Below are 23,945 nucleotides of genomic sequence, written 5' to 3'. Positions count from 1 at the left end.
GTTTTAATTTAATATTTTTATAATTCAATGGCTTTCAAGTAAAAAACAAATGCAAATATCTTACTACATATAATCTAACATAAATTAAATTTATTAAACAATGAATTTGAAGTTGTTTTTTTGTTATTTATGTTTAATTATTTACTTTGGCATTGAACTGATTTTTTGTTTTATCAATATAATTTTATTAATTTTTATATGTATTTATGTATGTATGTATACATAAAAAAAATATTGACTTCAAAATAAAAAAAATTTAATTTGGAATAAATAAAAACTGAATTTAAAATATGATAAAAAAATGGAATTTGCACACTAATAACTGTACAAAAGCTACATTTATTGGTATTAAAACTAATGCGGCCTCCTTAGTTGTTATTTTAAATTTGGCCTCCATGGGTAAAAAGGTTCCCCACCTCTGTTATATACTATCACTTTACTTAATTACTTAATTCTGGGATTTTATTTTTGTTGTTGTTATTGTTATTATTATTTCAATGTTTTTTTTATAATAAGTTTAATATTTATATTATTATATACCTACCCAGTTGCCGTATTTTCCTTCCTACGTACCTACTATTTAAGTGTTACTTAAAATTAAAAAAACATAACTAAAAAAAAAACAAAAAATTAAAAAACCTCAACTCTCAAAAACTCTTCTTGATTTTTCATATTATTTTAGTTTAGTGTAAAAGGTGATCGAAAGCAGTACGAAAAAGATCAAAAATAAAAGAACAAAAAAAATTATTGTTTAAATTTTTGATGTGTGAAAAATCGCGAGTTAAAATTTAAAAAAAAACATGAAATTTCTAAAATTTCACATTTTACCAGTTTTTATACTGCTTTTTACATTAGTTAATTGCCAAAATGTTCCCGGTGGCAGTAAAATGGTTTGCTATTACAATTCAACTAGTTTTATACGAGAAGGTAACTAACTACATACCTACTTTAGAAAAAAAATTATATAAACTCATAAAAGGTTTCTCTTGAATTTTAAATATCAATTAAAAATATTTAAATTAAATTTTGTTTTTTTATTTTTTTTTATTATAACAATATTTTGAATTTAATGCCGGAATTCGCAGTGTCATATTGTAAAATCGCCTTATAACACTTTTCTTTTAAATATTTAAACTTTGTAAATTTTTTAATCTGTCTTAAATTGTTTATTTCAAATGTATTTTTATTATATTTTTTAAAGTTTTTAATAGCATTTTAACATGAAATATTTTGATTATATTTTATAGATTTTAAATTCGTTTTTTACAACAATTTTTTTATTTATTTATTGTTAAATTTGAAATTAAAAATTTTCGAAATTCTTAATATAAATTAAATAATTGAATATAAATTAAAAGTATTCGAAATAATATATAAAGTAAATAATATATAAAGAGTGTATATATAGAGTGTTTCGCACAAAGTTGAAAATAATTTCAGAGAAGATTCCTTGGTTCAGCAAAAATCGTTTGTTAGACTGGGGGGATCAAATATATTAAATAAAATTATAAAATATTAAAGTAATTTAATTCGGGAAAAATTTTATATGAATAATATGAATGATTTATTTTGGCAGTGACTTAAGTGCACATTTCAATCAAAAATGAAATGTTATGTTCCATCTGGTTTTAAAGTGGTTATTTGCTTTATATAGAATACTTATTTACTTATCTGACAACCTAAATTTCAATTTTAATTATATTGACATAATCATATTGGCAGAATTTTGAAATTGCAAGTGGACTTCGATTTCTTTTAAAATAAACCGTACATATGTATATTAAAGATGCATGAGTTTTAAATAACATGAAAAATTTTTATACGGTATAATTAGGTATTGAAATTACATATATGTAATTATTACAACAAATTAAATATGAATTAATATATTATATTTTGATTATATATTTCGATATAAATTCCATTGCTGAATAAATTAAGTTTACACTATATATTAGGTGAACGATTATCTCTGACATCGAAATTGTAATAATGCCGCATCGACACAGCAATTTGCACTCATAAACTAATTCCGCATTAATACAGTGTTATTACAACCCAATCTCAGGGTGTATATAATATAAATGCGTTATTTGTTACATGCATATATAGGGTGTGTCGCATGAGGTGGCAAATAATTTGAAGGATTTGATCAATTTCAAGCAAAAAATTGTATGGGTGCAAATATAAATGGAAAATCAAATCTGATTAAGTTGATATGTATGTAATAATATTACTTCAATTCGTATTTTTAACTACTGTGTTAGTGTTTTTAACTGGAAGAAATCCATTATTGAAGTATATGCTTTAGACTTGCTGTATAACTAAATTCGGTATAAATTTTTATTCAAAAATGAGTAAAATGTCAAAGAAAAAATTAAAAAATTTTTAATGTTGTATCAGGAAAAATGTCACAAGCTAAATAAAAATGGTTCAAATTTATATCATGTCCTAACTCGAATTGTCCTATTAGAAGATATCGTATCTCTCATTATATATAGCATGTAATTCCAAATGACAAAATCCTAATAATGTAATGTAATGTATTTTTTACTTATTCTTCTTTTTAAAAAAGTCCATATCTCTAATGTAAAAATTTAAATTGACCTGCTTCACGACTCATATTCAATACATATATTCGCATCGATATAGAATATTCCTGATTTCAAAATTGCAGTAATACCATAATTAATATACAATTCAACTTTAAAATTCTAATTAAATACTAAATTTTGTATTAATAAATATTACAATTTTGATATCATGGTGTATGTCAAATTTGTGACGTATGCATTTTTTTTAGAACTTTAATACATATAAAGATTCCTTGACTTCCTTGACTAATAAATAATACGGTATTTACTAGTCAAGGAGTTTTTTATACGACCCTGAATTTTTTGTGAATGTATTTGTTAAAACTGCATTTATATTTTAGACGGAATGACGAATAAATAAAGAAAACTAAAATAAAATTTGAAGTTTGCTGAGCAAATACCAAAAATTCATATTTCAACTGAAAATTTTAACTATAATTTTGATTAAATATATTTTCAAGTTTTTGAACCGCAAGATATCTAAGAGAATTGAGTATAAAAAATGATAATACACTGAGTATAAAAAAATTTGTGCTATATTTTTTAGTATAGAACATGGCTTTTTAAACTTTTCCTATTCGCGACCTAATTTATTTTATTTTATTTTATTTTACATACTTAGCTCAAGCATATCACAATATAATATATAAGGTAAGTGTCCCCATTACTGACATACTTCGCAACAAATTCAACTTTGGCGTGAGATATTTTATATGTGGGATACAATAAATGATCGTGTTTCCGATTTTTTGAATAATTTGGATAATTGAGAATAATGTTTTTTATAAAATTATTTAATCAAAATATTTTTTAATTCATAATTTTTCGATTAAAAATGAAAAGCAAAAATGTTCCTAATATTGACATAACCGCAAATGTTTGTGTCTATTACTGACAGTTTGTGTTCCTAATACTGACAATGTAATTTCATATGCTGTAATCTATATTCTATATATGAATAATGGTTAAAACGGTTAAAATGATAATATTCAATAAAAATGGAATAATAATTTAGATTTCTACGGATATTTCATCTTATTTAAAAAAAAATTAAAAATAAATCAAAATATAATTCAAACAAAAATAAAAAATATATTTTTTATTGAATTAAAGGTAAAAACATGTGAAATTCAGCTGATTTGAATTTATTATTGCTGTAGAATGTACTTTTACTAGTAGTCTTAATATGCAACAATGAATAAATAAAAATTTTTAAAAGAAATTTATGAAAATCTAATTCTAAATGACATAATGTTTTATAAAGTATTGTAAGTAATATTTGCTACAAATGTATTCTTATAAATAATACCTAAAATATGATGTACCATATCACACGAAATTATAAGAAATCATATCAATATATTCTAAAGCTGTTTTTCGCTTTAACCTATAATAAGCCTATTCTAAAGCTGCTTTTTGCTTTAACAAATTTGACTATTTATGTATTAAGTACGTAACGAGAGCAACCCATTCTTAATTTTTGGAACAACATTTTGGGTTATTAAAAAGGACTACTTTTCTTATTTAAAGAGAACTATTTCTGTTGTGATAACTGTTATGACGTTAACGTTTACAGTAATTTTAAAGCATTTTTTAGAAAGCGAATTGTACTGTTTTATTGACAGTATTGTATACAATATTGACACACAATTTATTAGACGAATATCACTATTAAAAAGGTAAAAAGGTCGTAGTCAGATATAGGTTTTCACAAATGTAATCGATTTTCATTCGACAGAAATAGTTTAAACAATTTTAAAGTATAAAGAAAGTATTTTAATTAATTAAAATGAATATCAAAATTAAAACTTTATACTGACATAATTTTGTACATAATATTGACCCTCTTTAGATCGTATTACTGACACCAGTTTTTAAAGGTAAAATACTCCGAACCTGTAGTAAATTCTTAGTGTCAGAATTCGGACATTAAAAAGAAAATTCAAATTCGATTTTAATTAAATAAATACGAAAATAAAAATTTAAATATTTTAAAAATGACGTAATTTATAAAAATACGGATTTTTGACGTATTACTGACACATATGTCAGTAATAGAAGCATGGTCGAATTTTAGATGTTTCTAATACTGATAGAAATTATTTGTTAAAATTCTTATTTATTTAATGTTTTTACTCCGAATTACTTATAAAATAAGATAAAAAATAATCAAAATATTTAATTTAATATAAATACATATATTTTTAACCCTCAAATAAGTCAAAAAGCAATAAAAACAAAATCGGAAAAATTAAGCAAAAAGTATAAGAAATTCTCCAATTCAACCCACCATTGCTATGTCTATGGAAACAAAACTGATTTATGTTCAATATTTTGGAGTTATTTCAAAACTAAATAAAAGGAAGTATTGCGATAAATTGAATTAATCTAGAAATAAAAATATATATATATGTTGAATAGAGAAAATCTCTTAATAATTATAAAAAACCTCATATATGTCAGTATTACCGCCACTGTCAGTATTAGCTACACTTACCTTATATATTAATTTACATATTTAGTTTTTTTTTTATAGTGTCCTTTGTTAAATTGAAATCAAGTATGTTCTTGAACTTATTACACAGGCTCAACATTCTACTGACAGGTTCGTTTTTCCTATAATTAGTTCTATGAAACGGAATTATAAAAAAATTAGGAGAACCAGACCTAATATATCATGACGATCTTATTAAAAATATCGGGAGAGATCAAATCAGGTTTCATAAGTTGAAAAATGAATATCACATCTTTCACTTAAAGTGGGTAAGGCAATCAATTCGAGCCTTTCCTCATAAGGAGGAAGAAAAATAGGATCCTTCCATGGAAGGTGAGGAAGCGCAAATCGCAAAAAATTCTTCTGAACCGATTCAATCCCATTAATATGAATATTGTAAAAAGGCGACCAAACTTGTGAGGCATATTCAAGATGGGGACGAACCAGAGACAAATATAGGGACTTTTTTTTATAGGGACCTTTGACCAGCGTTTAATAAATCCCAACATAGAGCTTACTTTGCCAACCACATAGTTTTAGCGGTTGGCAAATGATAGTTTATTATCGAAGCAAACCCCTAAGTCCATAATTGAATAAAACCTACTAATAACTTGACCATTTAACGCATAATTTGATATTATTGGCTGTCCTTGCCTAGAATAACACATTAGCGCGCACTTGTTAACGTTGATTTTCCAGTTGTTGCTAGTGCACTACCTGCAAAAGTTATCCAGATCACTCTGAAGAGAAACTGCGTCATTTACAGTACGATTCCTCTTGAAAATTTTCATATCATCAGCATAAATTAACACTCCATTGCAATTCAAAACGTACGCTACGTCATTAACAGCGATGATGAAGTGCAATGGACGTAGGTGATTGCCCTGGGGAGCTCCAGAACTAGTGACAAGCGGGGACGGCACCGATAAATGAAAAAGGAACCCGTACTTCCTTCCAGAAAGATAAGAGTCAACCCAATTCACAAAATTGTTGGGAATTTCAAACCCATTTCCCAACTCATAAATATGATTGCGAATTTCCTGTAGATAAAAATAAAAAAAAGATAAATATTTTCTATTTATTTATTAAATAATAATATAACATACATATGAAAATATGTAATTCATTTAGGAACGTAGAATATAAAGTTACACAAAATATCATAAATGATAGGGAATTCCGTATTAAAATAGGATTAAATGAAAAATTTTAATGTCCTGGATGTGCCTGTTTTTTTACAACAAATCAAATCTCGGTTTAATCTGTGTTAAAGTTGAAAATGTAACTACACATAAATATATGGTATTGAATAGCAAAAGAATTTTTAATACCATGTCAGCGATTGTGGGGAATTCTATTTTGCTCCGATCCAAAATTCAATAAATTTTTTGCTTGAAAATTCTGGTTTTAAATTTGAATCACTCGAAAGTTCAGCAAACTCTTCTTGAGCTTTAATGATCAATCTCGCTTAAGTCAATTGAAAATGGCTTTTCTATCCAAGCAAGTTTTTGGAAATCGATATTTAATAAAAAATATGTGCGAAACTGTGTTTCTAATGTTTTTAAATGATTTGTAGTAATTTTTGCAATAAAGTTTTTGCAATTATTTTTTTCTATTACGAAATTGTCGACATTGGCAAACATTTCGAACAAATTGTTTTCCACTCTTCTTTTTGAAATTTTAACAAACCTTTCAATTTTATCATTCAAAGTAAATATATCGCAATTTTTCCCTTGAAGAGACAAGTTGTGATCGTTCAATTTATAATAAATAAAAAACCAAATAAATTAAGAGCCTAAAATCTCGTGCCAATGGAGCATGACCATTGACACAACTAGCAAAGCAACAATACTAAACTACTACTGAATCATTGGGTCGCTGCACATATTCGCGCGATTTTTGAAGTCATTGTTATTGACGTTTCTAACATTTGTTTGTGTACATGTTTGCAATACAAATACACGGTATGTTAAAAAATTACAGAATGAAAAAAAAAATGTTTTTGTTTCCAGTTGAAATTAGTATATTTTTTTTGTATATTTAAATATTCAATATTAAAACTTTTCGCGACCCCTTTTTTAATTTTTTAATTTTAATGCTGATTTTTTTAAGCAACTTTATTTGGGATCTCAACCCATAGTTTAAGAAGGCTTGGTCTAGAATAAGTTTTATAATTATGATAGTTCTTTTATAATTATTATAAAGTATGCATTGTTTCAAGTTATCGCCTGTATAAAAACGAACAAATTAAAAATACATATTATAAAAAAACTTGTATATAAATTTTAAAGTTCCTGATTTGGTAGTTTGATAAATTAGTCAATTAGACTTAGTAACAATGTGAAAATATTTCCTAATATAACTAAAATCGCATACATACCTAAAAAGAATTATATGGGCTTTTAATATAAAAATACACATAGTATGCAATAATTTTTATGAATTATGAAACATATTAATTTAATTAATATGAACCATAACGTACACATGAAAAATTTATAAATATCTATATATGTGATTATATAAGAAGTTTGCATTGTAGAAGATATATCATATATAATTAGCAAACTTGGTAATATCAAATATGTATATATATTCTCAAGTTTGAAAAAAGGAAAAAAATTATTTTACACAATTTCCCTTTTCTTGTAGCGTAGCATTTATTGAATTCTTAAAAAAATGAACAGAGCCTGGAAAGTTTTTTTAAATCAACTTTTTAATAAACAAAAAATTGCAAGAATGTAAGCACTAGGAAAGCAGAAAAGATTGAATTTTAGTGTTTTCTAACTAAAAATTTAGAAAAAGTAGATCTTGTGGGAGATTTTTGATGATAAAAAGGGCCCTCTTAGCTTCCATAAGAAGATTTGTAAATTCATAAGCTATGAAATGTCATCCTCTGTTAAGCTGGATTCATTGGTTCGTCAATTAAACGACGAGCTGATGTATTTTACATGAAAATTTGGTTTTTTGACATTCTCTTTATTTTTAGTACAGCTTTTTTTCTCTCTCTCGAAAAGATGAATCAACTTAAACTTTAGTGGGGAGGTTTTTTTAAAACGTCAAATTTACATATACTGCACTATTACAATTACATATAATTCTTGTCAAAAAAGAAATAAATGCATCATTACAAAAAAAAAACTTTCAACTTTTTTTAGACGAATCAATGAACAATCAAGAGAAAAAATAGTTGGACTATAAATAGCTCCGCTTAAAAACGACGTACCAATGAATCCAGATTTAGGGTCCAGGCCTGTGTTTCTACAATCTTTTTTTTTATTTTAATTTTAATTATGATTTTTACCGATTTGAATTTCAACTTTTCTATGACAAAGATTGGCTAAAACCTAACAATTTTTCTATTAAAATAAAAGTTGGAATTTTCTGAGCACCATATCCATAATTCAAATTTCAACTCGAAATCTTAACTATAATTTTGATTAAACTTATTTATTTTTGAGTTTTTTCCGTATTTTTTTTTAATGGCGTCAGGCAAAGCATCTGAGAGTAAAAATTATCAGAGAATTAAGAGTAAAAATTTTAATACAATGAATAATGTCTTTATATCTAACAAGTCCCAATGCTCAGAGAGAAACTTGAAAGCACGAATAATATCTAAAATACAATCAAATATTATGTTTTAAATACAAATTTTATATACACTTCTAAATTTTACCTCTATTTGTGAGAAAATTTTTTACCTAAGTAAAAAAATATTAAATAGGTTTTGGAAAAGACAATAATATATTTTATGACCGGATTCCAATATTTTTTTTTATTTTTGAAATAATATTATCTTACGAGTAGCAAATGACTCAAAAACTCAGATTGTAAAATGACAGGTAGTAGGTACTGATGTAAATTTTTGTCCGTTTGCGTTTACTATTAAGACTCATACTCAGGCAGGGCAATTTTATAAATAGATTGCTCTTGTTTACCTGCTAATAAAATATGAAAGAAGTGCACAACAAAATTTTTGAAGCACTCAATATAACATGTTTGAAATAGTTTTTAAATAATTATTTAAAAAAAAAATTGATTGGAAGTAGGTACATACATATTTATTTTTAATAACTTAAAAACTAACTGAAATTATTTGAAACAATTTTATAAGTAACGTATAAATAACCGAAATGAGATAATTCAAATTGTTGAAATGTGTCAACCTATATTACTTTTACTAACATTTTTGTTACAACCTTCGCCTTCAACGTTTTATTTGTTACTGAAAGCATTTCATTATTTTTAAGTGAACAGCTTTTTTTTCTCATAGGGTATGTTAACGCAAGATATGGGAAGTACCTGTGGTGTCAAGTTGAAAATATAATTAATGAAAGATAATTCTTAAATATTGATATAAATACATAGTAAAGAAAAAATTTGAAGAGGGAATTAGAAAATAATATCTAAAATACAATCAAATATTAACTGTTAAATACAAATTTTATATAAACTTCAAAATTTTACCTCTATTTTTATTTGAAAAAATATTAAAAACTTACTATCATTTATATCAATTACCTAAGAAAAAAAAATATTTAAAATGTTTGGAAAAAACAATCATATATTTTTATGACCGGATTTGAATATTTTTCTATTTTTGAAATAAATGGTATTTTACCAAATGACTCGAAAATTCCGACTGTAAAATAACAGGTATTTTAAAATTTTTGTTCAGGTATTTTAAAATTCTTTCCGTTTAGAATTAAGATAGGTCATACATACACATGCAGGGACATTTTATAAATAGATTGCTCTTGTTTACCTGGTAATAAAATATGAAAAAAGAGCACAGCAAAATTTCAAAACATGTTTGAAATAGTTTTAAAATAATTATTTAAAAAAAAATTTATTGGAAGTAGGTACATACATATTTATTTTTAATAATTTAAAAACTAACTGAAATTATTTGAAACAATTTTATAAGTAACGTATAAATAATCGAAATGAGATAATTCAAATTGTTGAAATGTGTCAACCTTTTATTACTTTTAATAACATTTTTGTTAGCCGACACTACTCAACTTACCTTATTGGGAAATACAAAATGTGCATAAAAAATCATACATCCTTCCTCATTAACATTTGAAACCATACTGAAATATGAATTTGAAATTTTTTTTCATTTTTTCTTTCCTCCTACCTTTCTTTCTTTTTCGTGCAATAGAATTTAAATGGGAAGCTTTTTAAAAAATGTGTATAATATCCTGAGATTTTTTAAAGTATTAATCTCTTTTTTACGTAAAAAAAAGAAAAAAATAATAAAAAATATGACACGATCAGTGGCATTTAAAGAAAAAACCAACAACGAGGCCAAAAATTCGTAACATTTCGTAAAAAAAATTGAGTATTGGGACTTGTTAGATATAAAGACATTACTTTTTTACTTAAAAAAAAAGAAAAAAATAATAAAAAATATGACACGATCAGTGGCATTTAAAGAAAAAACCAGCAACGAAGCCAAAAATTCGTAATATTTCGACATTACACTGAATAAAAACAATTTTTTGGTACATTTTTAGTCTATAATACAAGATTTAAAATAAAATTAATGAAAATTTTCTCAGATTTTACGTTAAATTAAAATTTAAATTTTTAATTATTGGATTTTAGGTTTTAATTATTTTAATTATTATTTTAATTATTATTAAAATGCTTTTGTAATTTTATAACCATTATAAAAAATGCGTGGTTCCAAGTTGTTCCGTATATAAGAACGAACATAATACAAATACCTATTAAAAAGAAACTTGTATAAGCTTTAAAAGTACCTGATACGGTAGTTTAATTAAATCAGTAAATTAGACTTACTAACAATGGGAATATATTTCCTAATATAACTAAAATCACATACATACCAAAAATGAGATTATATAGACTTTAATATAAAAAATACGCATATGCAACAATTTTTATGAATTATAAAGCATATTAATTTAATTAATATAGTAATCCCATGAAAAATATATAGATATATATGTGATAATGTAAAAAGCAAAGTATATCTTTCAAAGAAGTAGTTCGATTTTCCGTTTGCATCACACTAATGCAATCACTCACCAATATTTGTATATAAAAAATTAAAGTGTTAAAAATTATACCTTCCAATTTTCATATTCATACATATACGAATTTTTGGAAGAGGAACAGAGTACGCAATAGATGTTTACTGGTTTTTTATAACGTTGTATTTTAAGAGGTGCACTAAACCATTTTTATACCCGTACGAACGTATGTTCGAAGGGTATACTAAATTTGCCTTACCGTTTGTAACGTTAAGAAATAACGGCGTTAGATATAGACTCAAGTGTATGTTTTTGATCAGCGTCAAATTCTGAGTTGATTTAGCTTTGTCTGTCCGTCCGTCTGTCCGTCCGTCCGTCCCAACGATAACTAAAAAACTAATTGAGCTAAGTTCACCAAATTTTCACAAATGATTTATTGTAGTAAGTGCCAGAACCCTATTTAAATTGGACGTGATCGGGGTACCGGTTCGGGTAGCTGCCATACAACTTCAAAATTTATTTGGCTATATCTCAGAAACTATAAAAGTTGTGGTATTGAAATTTCACACAAACGAATATATTAGTAGGGCCAATGTGTGTCATAAAAGTCGTTGAAATTACTTGGCTCCTTCTGGTACCTGCCATACAACTTCAAAAGTTATTTGACTATATTTCAGAAACTATTAAAGCTATGGTATTGAAATTTCACACAAACGAATATATTAGTAGGGCCAATGTGTCTCATAAAAGTCGTTGAAATTACTTGGCTCCTTCTGGTACCTGCCATACAACTTCAAAAGTTATTTGGCTATATCTCAGAAACTATAAAAGCTGTGACATTGAGATTTCACTCAAGTGAATATATTAGTAGGGCCGATGTGCTTGATAAAATTCGCTAAAATTTCTTGGCTCTTTCTGGTAGCTGCCATACAACTTCAATAGTAGTTTGGCACAACCAGTATTTTGAAAATCACATAGTACTGAAATTTTGCATAAATTACTCGTAATATGGTAATACGGCAACTTAAAGTCATAGTCTGCCCCATAGTTAGTTATGGCACATTAGTTATTCGCACATAGGATAACAAATTCGTACGGGTATCACAGAGTTGACAAGGTCAACTCTATTTTTTTTCTCGTTTTCATATATAAAGTATGGGGAAAAATGTTAAGCATGTTAAAGGCGCACAAAACCATTTCTGTAATTCGCTCCAGCATAAGGTGGCAAAAATGGTTTTAAAAATGAAAATTATAAAAATGTATATTATTATAAAAATGAAGATTTGTAATTAGTATCTGCCTTATGCATTGAAAAAAACATTAAAAAAAAATGAGTGTTAAAGTAAATAAAAAATAATTCTAATTTATATGTACATTATATAATTTTAAAAAATAATAAAAAAAATTTTAAAAAGACAAATAATATTAAAACAAAATTTTAAAATTTGTAATTTATTTATATACATATATATTACTCGTAGAATTTTTATTTTTACATTTCATTTTACACACGTTTCGGTAATACGCATTTTTTTCTTTATAAATTTCGTCGTGCGGCTTGAGTACTTGACCTAAAATCTGCTCGGAACTCGAGCTGCGTTTTTACTATGTCAACTTAAAAGCCCGAGAACGATGTTTAGCTATTTAATTTTAAATTATTATTCGTGAAGTTGAAATTCCTGAAGCCAACAGCAATAATGTTTTGGAGAAAGTATTGCAGGTATTAAATGTTGGGGTTGATGAAAGTATTGGTGAAAGTGATGTTGTTGATTGTTATATTAAAAAGAAAAAAGTTCCTTAATAATATTGAAATCAAATATAGAGTAATGAATAAAATAAAAAATATTAGAAGAATTGATGCGAGTAAATTTAGTGAGATTCACAAAAAAAGTTTTATTTATATTAATCATTCTGTTACTGAGTTTATGAGGAAATTATTTATAAAAATATTAAAAAGGAAAAAAATTAGTTTTTATGGTTAAAAAGTCCTGTATTTATTTGAAAAAGCAAGAAGGTGATTTGCCTTATGTAATTAAAGGTAACGATTTAAAACATCATCATCATTTAGCGTTACAGCTCGGTGTGAGCTTTAGCCTTCTTCACAATATTTCTCCAGACAACTCGATCTTGTGCACAATGTTGCCAGTTTTGTACACCCATTTTTCTGGTATCATTTTCAATATTATCTTTCCACCTTACTCTCGGTCTGCCTCTAGCGCGGTTATGTAATGGTCTTGCTTTGAATATTTTAATTTGCGCTCGATTTTCATTCATACGTATTAAATGACCTGCCCATCTTAATCGTTGTGCTTTTACAAATCTTACAATATCTTCGTCTTTCATTATATTATTTAATTCTTCATTTGTTCTTCTTTGGTATTCGCCATTATCTAGTCTTTTTGCACCAAATATTTTACGGAGTATTTTCCTTTCAAATATACGTAGGTTATTTTCGTCTCTAACAGTAAGTGTCCAGCACTCACATCCATAGGTGACAATTGATCGTATAATGGTTTTATATATTATAAGTTTCGTTTGTCTTGTAAGTAATTTCGATTGTAATAATTTCTTATTTGCAAAGTAGCTTCTATTTCCTGCTGTTATTCTGTCTTGTATGCTTGAGTGCATACTGTTGTCATTTTTTATTAATACTCCCAAGTAAGTGAAATGTGTAACACCCTCAAAATTGTGTTCGTTGATGGTGATATTTTGGGCGGATCTTCTGTGTTCTTGTTTCGATATTTTTAGGTACTTTGTTTTCTTTTCATTTATTATTAGTCCGAATTTTTTGCATTTTTTCTCTAGTGTCACGAATGTTTCAACTAGAGTCCTGTAATTTTTTGATATGATTGCTATATCATCAGCGTATGCAATTATTTGATGGGACTTTGTAAAAATATTTCCACCCCCATCCATTTCTCCTATAGCCTTTTCCAATACTATGTTAAATAGCATAGCTGATAATGCATCACCCTGTCGTACTCCTGATTGAATTTCAAAATTATCTGACACCGAATTCTGTATCATTACCTTCGCTTTTGACCCAACCATCGTTGCCATAGTAAGATTTGCTAATTTTCTGGGTATACCAAGTCCTAATAGTGATTGTACAATTTTGTTTCTATTTACACCTTCAAAGGCCTGTTGAAAATCAATAAATAGTATATGTAGATCTTGACCAAATTCGTAACATTTTTCCATATTTTGTTTTAATAGATAAATTTGATCAACAGTCGACCTCTGATTTCTGAACCCACACTGATATTCGCCTATAATTTCTTCGTAGTAAGGTCTAATTTTCTCATACAGTATATTAGATAGCACCTTGTATGCAGCATTCAATAGCATAATACCTCTGTAATTATTGCACTCAGTTTTATCCCCTTTTTTGTGTAATGGTCTTAAAATACTAATGCGCCATTTTTCAGGTATAGTCTCTTGTAACCATACATTACATATTAGATTATGTAATTTCTTAAATAAATGTTCACCTCCTTTACATAACAGCTCAGCTGTTATTGCGTCTTCGCCTGGCGCCTTGTTGTGTTTTAGCTTATTTATTGCGTTTTTTACGTCACTCATTGATGGTGTGTCTATTAGGGGTTCAGCAGTATATATTATATTTTCATCTTCTTGACTTTCCTCTGTTGTTTTGTTCAATGTGTCTTTAAAGTGCTCGATTTAAATAATATTGCTTAATAGTTATTTTGATTTTTTTTTGTTTCTACTTTGTTTTTATCTTTTCTTTGATTTTTAATTTTTAAATTCTTAATTTTATTTTTGTTCTCTTTTGATATACATACATTTATTTTGTTCAAATTCAAGTTTTAGTTTTGATATTGATGATAATATTGGTGACGATTTTGATTCTACTTTATTAAATTTTGATACGATTTGGTTAGTTAGCATAAAATTAATGCTATTTTGTTATTTTCTTAAACCGGAATGGTTTTGTATTTTATTTTGACCTATAATTATCAATTACAAAAATTTAGTTAATTGTATTAAATTTGAAATACTAGGATTTTTTAATTTAATAAAACAAAATAAATATAACACTTACATTGTTTAGTTTTTTCAAAATCTTAGATTTTCGCAATAAGATTCGTATACAAAATGGCAAGTGAATGAAAGTATGCGAACGTAGCATTCTGTTGTACCACTTTTGCTACTTTCGCATACGCAAATTTGCGATATTCGATTTACATAGTGTCAAAATTTAAAATGCGAGAATCGTTTAGCGAAAGTAGCGCTACGTAGTAGGCCACCTGGACATTATATTATTGACTGCAAAACGGATATACGATAATGAAGTTAATAATTATGATTGAAAATTATTCAGTTCATTCTGTTTGTAACAATTATGGGGCAGGTGGTTCTATAGTATTTGTAAGGGTTGATTTAGTTTTAGATAAAGTTTTTTCTTTCAACTTAGTAAGAGTTAATATCTTGAGATTGATTTTTAAAATTGAAAATATCCCTTTCTGTGTTGTTTGCGTTTACAAATTACATGGTCATACAATTAAAAATTTTCTGTTGGAATTCTCTGAATTGTTAAAAAGTATAAATTCAAAAAACGTTTTATTTATATTAATCATTATATTAATCATTTATATTAAGATAATCTAGATTATCTTGCGATTATAAATCCTTAATGTCTTCTTTTGGGGTTTTGTCTGATGTTATAATGAATCTACTAGAGTTACTAAATGCTGGTCTAGAAGTTGTGGTAAATAAGTTTCCTAAAATAATTAAAAAAGAGTTGATTACATGCAAGATAAACTATTTTTGTGATAAATTTAATTTACATTGGGGGAAATGGAATGACAGCTGCTTATCGATATTCTAAATATGGTTAATAATCACAGTGAATAAATTAAAAATATTGATTCTAATAATAGATCATCTGATCCTGAGGTTGTCCCATAGAGTCTTCGAGTTTCTTTTTTGAATATATTTCGAGTCTTGAATTGCATAAAATCATTAAAAATGTAAAAAACTCTTATTCAGTTCTGTTCGATCGTATCTCTTCGCATGTTTTGAAAAAGGCGTTATTGCAGTTAATTGATATGTTGGGTGATATTTTTAATAGATATGTTTTGTCTGGTTGTTTTCCGGATAGTTTGAAGGTTGCAGAACTTATTCCGCTCTTCAAGAGGGGTGATTGCCATGATGCAAATAATCATAGACAAATTTCATTGTTATGAATATTTTCCAAAATACTTGAGAAGACTGTAAAGCATAGAATGTTAATTTAACTGACCGCAAACGACGCTTTTAATTGTAATCAATTTGGCTTCTTGAAGGGCAGATATACCGCCCTTAAATAATGGTTTAGTAGCATCTGCTTTATGCATTGCAATTACGAAAACATTTGAAATGGTAGATCACAATATTTTATTCGATAAGTTATACAACGCAAGTTTTCGAGACTTAATGTATAATTTTTTTCAGTCGTATCTTTCGAACCGAAAGATGGTGTGAACATTGACGGAAAGTTTAGTTCGTATTTAAATATTAACTGTGATGTTCCTCAGGGACCGGTTCTATTCCTGACACTTTTCTTAATATTTATAAACTCCTTGTTTAAGCAAAAATTTGTTACTGTTCCTACGATTTTTACCGTTGATGCAGCTTTTTCTTACTCTTGTATTAGTCAGTTTGACTTGATTGTTAGTAGGAATTCTGACTTGAATTTGTTAAGGAAGTGGTTCGCAAGGTATAAGCTAGTTATTAGTAATAAAATTAAGTTTATTAATTTCGATATTTATTTTCCGTCAACCGATGCATTTGAACTAAAATACCCTGGTCCTTATTGTAATAAATATCGTTTTTGTCATAATGGTACTTAGAGTTTGTTCGATAATAGCGTGAATTGTGATAGTAGTTGTTTTAAGATAGAACTTGCATCTTCATTTAAAAATTTGGGAGTACTGATTGATTGTAGGTTTGATTGGTCAACTCATTAGGCAACTTTATGATGTTTGTTAATTTGGTTCCGAAAAGATTGCTACTTCTATTTATTGTGTTTTATTCCACTCTACACTGAATTATGCAGTTGTTCGCAGTGGTGCACATGCAAATAAAACCTTAAGGAATTTATTTATTTTTGAAAATCTTAAAATATAAATAAATAATAAAACTCTAACTCTAATTAACTTAGATCTGGTTATTTAACTTTTAGATATACTAATGCGTACAATCTCAGACTCAATAATCGTAATCTTGTAAATGTCCCTAGATTCAGAAGATATCATTATTGTGGTTGTAATAATATAATTGCTCCAGTTATGATTTTATGTGTGTATCTTAATATGGTCAATCATCATTACATATTTCATTCGCTTTAATTTAATCTTTCTTTTTGTTCACTTTCATGTATTTTACTCAAGAGTTTTTCTCAAGAACTTTAAATTCATTATTGTTATTATTATTGGCATAAATTTACATAGATATAAGATTTTTATAATAAATTTACATATATATTTTTATAATAATTTTTTTTTCATCAAAGGACGGGGAAAGGCATGAATGCTACTAACGTGCCATTCCCTGGCAACCTATAGTTAGTTATGTGTTTTACCACAAAAACCTCCTCCTTATATTCTGATACTAGTCCCCTTAGACCAACCATCAAATTTTCTTTAATATAGATTGAAAGAGATTCAAAGCTTCCCGATTTGGTGAAATGCGTCTCTGTTACTAAACATGTATCAATATTTTAGGTCCTTAGAAATATTTCTGACATACGTTTTTTATTAAAAACGCCATTTGCGTTCCACGTCGAAATCCTTATTTTATCTTCGTCCATTATTTTTTATTCTTTTTGACGTACAAACATAATCATTATCGTGCTTGTCTTCTAATCTATTCAATCTCAATGAGATTTCGTTCATAGTTTTTATATTTTATCATATTTTACATCATTTGCATTATATTAGTGGTAGGTCTCTTAGTTCTTTGTTTTGGTTATATGTTTCACCCCTCGCCACTTGGGCATATTGTATTCCCTGCACTCTTTTACTCAGTGTAGCTCTTTTTGAGATTTTTGGAGTTTTCTGTTTTGTAATGTTATTTTTTCTTTTTTGTAATTTCCTTTGAAGACTATACAACCCCTGTTATTCGCAGGATTTGCCAGTGAGCAATTTGCACACTTTGGAGCATCGATTTTTTGCTTACTACAACTTATCGTTAAATGAGGACCAGCACACTTGACACATTGAGCCAGACGCTGGTAAAATCTGTGACATATCTCTGACACCTTCTGCACTGAGGAACTAAATTGTCTCTCCTTAGTGACTCAATTTTAATCCTCATGTGCTGAAGTACATCAATTTTGTAAATTTTATTTATGTCCTCCGAATTTTTAAAGATTAACATGAAGAAGGGAAGTCGGACCATAGTGATCTTGTTTTCTTCATTCTGCTTTCCAATTTTATTAATGACTCCAATAACTTTAAAGCCCCTCTCTTTTAGCTCATTTTTAATACCTTCAGGTTGGTTCGAAGGATGCAAGCCTCTAGCCATCTCCTTGATGGGTCTTGTCATTTTATTTTCGTAGAATGTTCGAATGTTTTTACCTAAATGTTATGAAATGAAAAATAAATTTTTTTGTTATAAAAGTAAAAATAACAAAATTTTTGCCTAACTTAATTTTAGTTCAGTTCGATGTTTTCGATATACTCGTTTGTTTGCAATATTTTGCTTCTCTCTTGCCTACACAACTCTCATTACCATCTATTTCTTAATAAAAGTGAAATATTTTGAGCATCACTACTTCTCAAAATACTTCTTAGATAGATATACTTTGATAAAAAGTATGCACTGTGGGAGACATATATGTATATAATTTATTTTTAATTTTGTTAATATCAAATGTACAAATTTGAAAAAATACACAAAAATCAACTTAATGATTCGAAAAAGTAGCAAATTTTTTTTTTCTTGTAGTTTAGCATTTACGTATTGAAACTTTAAAAAAATTAACTGAGCCTGGAAGGGTTTTTTTAAATCAATTTTTTAATGTTTTAGTCAAAGTATATCTACTAATAAGTAGTTCGACTCGTTCCATTCCGTTATTTTTCATTTGCATCTTGCTTCCAAATTCTTAAAATATTCCATTTTTATTTAGAAATAGATGGTAATAAGAGTTGTGTAAGCAAGAAAGAAACAAAATATTGCAAACAAACGAGTGTAACAAAAACATTGAACTGAAATAAAATTAAATTAAGTTAGGTAAAAGTTTTGTTATTTTTATTTTGATAATAACAAAATTTATTTTTCATTTTATTAAAGTTAGGTAAAAAATTCGAATGTTAAAGAGAAGAAATTTATGAAAAGAGTCTGAAATTTCATGTATGAATGTACACATGCATATACTTGTTACAGTAGATACACAGTATCAGGTAGTGACATAGAAATACTGATTAATACTTTATGAAATATAATTATTACCGATTCATGGGAAATATGTTTTAAATTTATTAAGATTGAAATAAAAATAAAAAATTTAAAGTTAATTTATTTATTTTATTTATTAATAATTATTAATTACAAATGCTTAACACTAAAATTTTTTTGTTTTATATCAAATTATTTTATAGTTTTATCAAAACTTTTTATTATGTAGTAAATTCTAATTCTAATATACAGTTTAATAGTATGTTTTGTCGGACTTCTCACAACATTCATAGTTGAAATTATTTTTTAAGTGTTCATATATTTCACATTCTAAATTTTTTTCTGTATAAATATCATAAAAAGTTTTATAAAAGTATGTATTTTCTAAATTCTTTAAATTATCCACGAAAATTGAAGGAATGCATTTCAATTACAAATTGAAAAAACTGTGTTTTAAAATATTTTCAAAAGTACATATTTACCTCTACACATCTTTTGGCAACAAATGAAATTTTCGTGTCGGCTTTTTCTCCTCTCTCACAAAATTACATCCCAAACACTTCAAATAATGTTTACCCATTATTATAAAAAAAATATTTTTTTTCACAACTATTTAAAAAATCTATTGCGTACTCTTTCCTTCTCCCAAAAATTCTTATGTGTATAAAAATGAGAATATGAAGATATATTGCTTAACTCTTTTAGCTAAGGGAATTTTTTGTATACAAATATTGGTGAGTGATGGCATTAGTGTGATGTAAACGGAGAGTCGTACTACTTATTAGTATATATACTTTGGTTTTAGTAAGCAATATGTAAGAAGTAGAAAAGATTAAGTTTTAATTTTTTCTAATTAAAAATTTGAAAAAGGTTGATCTTGTGGTTTGTGTGATTTATGATGTTTAAAAGGGCCCTCTACACCTTCCTTCCTTTAGCTGACTCTCTCTATTTCTACACAATTCAACGATTCACATTATTAGTTGAATTAATGTCTTTATATCTAACAAGTCCCAATACTCAATTTTTTTTACGAAATATTACGAATTTTTGGCTTCGTTGCTGGTTTTTTCTTTGAATGCCACTGATCGTGTCATATTTTTTATTATTTTTTTCTTTTTTTTTACGTAAAGAAGTAATACATACGCAATATATTTTTGATAGTTGTATAAAAACTTTTTCTATTTTGAATTTTCAGTAGTGTTCATGAACAAAAAATGTCGTTAGCAAAATAAAAATTATTCATTTCGGCCAAATAGTGGAAAATTCTATTTCAGGAAAATTAAAAATGAAGAAAAACAAAAAAAGAAAACTGAAACCTAAAGAAATTTTCTTATATTTAACAATTAAAACAAAATTTAACAATATAGCAATTAAAAATTTTAAACCAAACTGCAAAGCTAGTAAAAAAAAAACTACAGCTGATTTAACTGCACTAGTCATGATAATTTAAATATTTTTGTGATAGATTAAAAATGTTTATGAACAAGCTTGATTAGCAACATTTATTTATGAACACAAATTTAGCACAGTTCTCGCTATATATCGCGATATACTGTGTTTATGAAAAGGCCTTTATGTTTATTATACAGTTTATAGATTATGTAGCTTGAAGCTGGTAAGTTCAAAATTGCAATTAAACTGTATTACTACGCAATTCAGTTATTATATACTACACAGTTCAATTATAACTTACAAGCTGAGTCGGGCATTAATATCGTACATTGTTGCGATTTCCAAGTAGATAAGTAATAATTTCGAGATACCTAAATCCGGCGAAATAATTATAATATTCCAAATAAATAATTTTAATCGTACTAAATTTATACAAAAATTAAATTTCTAAATTTATCGTTTGTTGAAATATTTGAATGATATTTTCCCTACGAATAAGGGATATACGAATATTTTTTTTTGAATCATACGATGTTTTTTTTTTTGATTATTTTTGCCTATCCTATACATTCTATAATTGATCTCTGTCAGCATTATTTTATTTTGGCTTTATGCATTAACTTATTTTTTTTTTGTATTATCATTGACCTCGTCGTCCATTTTTTAAATATTAATATTCAATTGATATTCTCTTACTTAGTTTTTTTTTATTTGGATTTTTTTTTTGTGTTAACTTTGGAGTAAAATATAAGAATTTTTGTGCACAAGTGTATTAATTGATATGATTTCTTTTAAAATAAATTTTATCACTATTTTAAAGTATAAAAACTGAAAGAAAGGATGATTAAATTGAAAAAAGCGGATATCATTCTTATTTTAATAAGCAATTATAACTCACATGAATGAATGTTCGAAGGTCATTGAAAAATTTACCGTTTTGTTTATAACGCTTTAATTTTGTACTAATAGGAAATAATTTTTTTAAATTTTGTATTTACCAAAATGGAAACTGTTTTGTAATGAACTTTTTTCAGCGGTTAAAATTATATTGAAGAATAAGCTGAATGTATATAACATCTGCATTTTGGTAGAACAGATGGAGTATTGCTAACATTAAGGTACCAAACTTCAGGGAAATTGTATTAATAAATATTTCAGTAATTCTAAAAATATTCTAAAAATATTTCTAAATACATCTAAAAATATTTATTTAAAATTTTTTCACTAATTTTATTTGATTTTTGTTTTTTTTTTATTTTATAGGTTTAGGAAAATTAATCATTAATGATCTTGAACCAGCTTTACAATTTTGTACCCATTTAGTATATGGATGGGTTGGAATTAATGCTGAAACAAATAAATTAGAATCATTAAATCCTAATTTAGATTTAGATCAAGGTAAAGGACATTTTCGTGTTATAACGTCATTGAAACGTAAATATCCAGCTGTTAAATTTTTATTGAGTGTCGGCGGTTTTCAGGATCCTACTGAAGAAGATACAAACAAATATTTAACATTATTAGAGAGTAGTGCTGCTAGAATATCATTTATAAATAGCGCACACACATTGGTAAAAACATATGATTTTGATGGTTTAGATTTATCATGGCAATTTCCACCAAATAAACCAAAAAAAAAGCACTCATCAATTGGTAAACTATGGAAAGGTTTTAAGAAAATTTTTACTGGTGATGCAATATTAGATGAAAAAGCTGAAGAACATAAAGAAGAATTCGTTGCATTAGTAAGAGAATTAAAAAATGCATTCCGTCATGAAGGTTACATTTTATCGTTAACTGTTTTACCAAATGTTAATTCATCGTGTAAGTTGTTTTCTTTTTCTCTCCTAATTAGTTTTAATATCTTATCTCGCACAAACTCTATAATATCTTCTTTATGCTTTGTTTAATATTTTGTTTATTCACAAAACCGAAATTGAATTCCAACTTCAACTCCAGAATAAAAGAGATAATTTTAATTACTATGACTTTAAATTACAATATCACTCATTTGAAGCGCCCTTTGGTATTGATGCTGTTATTTTTGAACTGCGTGTCAATACATATATATGTATGTATACTATTACTGCAATTTCCAAATAACGGGTTTGATCTAGAAATTGTAATTATAATTTATAAAATAACTGGATTACTAATATTGTTTAACAAGTCGGCAACCAAACTCCTAAACAACGTTAATTTCAAAACTGAAAGAATGTTAACAAGAAAAATTAAACAGTTTTTTTTCTTTCTTTTCCAGTATTTTATGATGTACCAGCTCTGATAAATAATATTGATTTTGTAAATTTAGCTGCATTTGATTTTCATACACCATTACGTTATCCAAAGGAAGCTGATTATCCAGCACCATTATATGAATTAAATGATCGTCATCCAGAACATAATGTTAATTTTCAAGTACAATATTGGTTAGGTTTACATTGTCCTGCAACTAAAATAAACGTTGGTGTACCAACATATGGACGTGTCTGGCAAATGACAAGTGATTCTGGTTTAACTGGTCATCCACCGGTAGCAGATACAGAACATGAGGCACCACCTGGTTTACAGTCACATACGTCTGGTTTATATAGTTGGCCAGAAGTATGCTCAAAATTACCAAATCCATCTAATGCACATTTAAAAGGTGAAGATGCACCAGTACGTAAAGTTGGTGATCCAACAAAACGTTTTGGTAGCTATGCATATCGTGTAGCTGATGATGATGGTAAATATGGTTTATGGATTGGTTATGAAGACCCAGATACAGCTGGCAATAAAGCTGGTTATGTACGTGCAAAAGGTTTAGGTGGTTTAGCATTATTCGATTTATCATATGATGATTTTCGTGGAAGTTGTAGTGGTGACAAATTTCCAATATTGAGAGCAGCAAAATTTAGATTGTAAAAAACAAAATATAGATGATAGAAGTAATTCGATATTTTCAGAAAAAAAAATTAAATAAAAAACTTTTTTTTTCTTTATATTGAAATTTTAATGAAAAGTTAAATGTTATTTCGTAAAAAAAAATAAAGTATTCGAAAAATATTTTTTAATTCA

The 23,945-nt window shown here is 26.7% G+C and overlaps 1 protein-coding gene across 1 annotated transcript; it reads left to right on the top strand.

The window, feature by feature from the left end:
* The first annotated feature begins 643 nt into the window (after nt 1-643).
* On the top strand, nt 644-23,945 carry LOC129607056 (chitinase-like protein Idgf4). Its single transcript, XM_055517756.1, has 3 exons — nt 644-927; nt 22,149-22,709; nt 23,146-23,945. Exons 1-3 carry the CDS (start codon nt 801-803, stop codon nt 23,790-23,792), a joined length of 1,335 nt encoding a protein of 444 aa, XP_055373731.1. The 5' UTR covers nt 644-800; the 3' UTR covers nt 23,793-23,945.

Source organism: Condylostylus longicornis, unplaced genomic scaffold (genome assembly GCF_029603195.1).
Source record: "Condylostylus longicornis isolate FDR11 unplaced genomic scaffold, ASM2960319v2 ptg000003l, whole genome shotgun sequence".
NCBI lineage: Eukaryota > Metazoa > Arthropoda > Insecta > Diptera > Dolichopodidae > Condylostylus > Condylostylus longicornis.
Note: the sequence above shows the minus strand (reverse complement) of the source record. Positions and strands in the feature narration are given on the sequence as shown.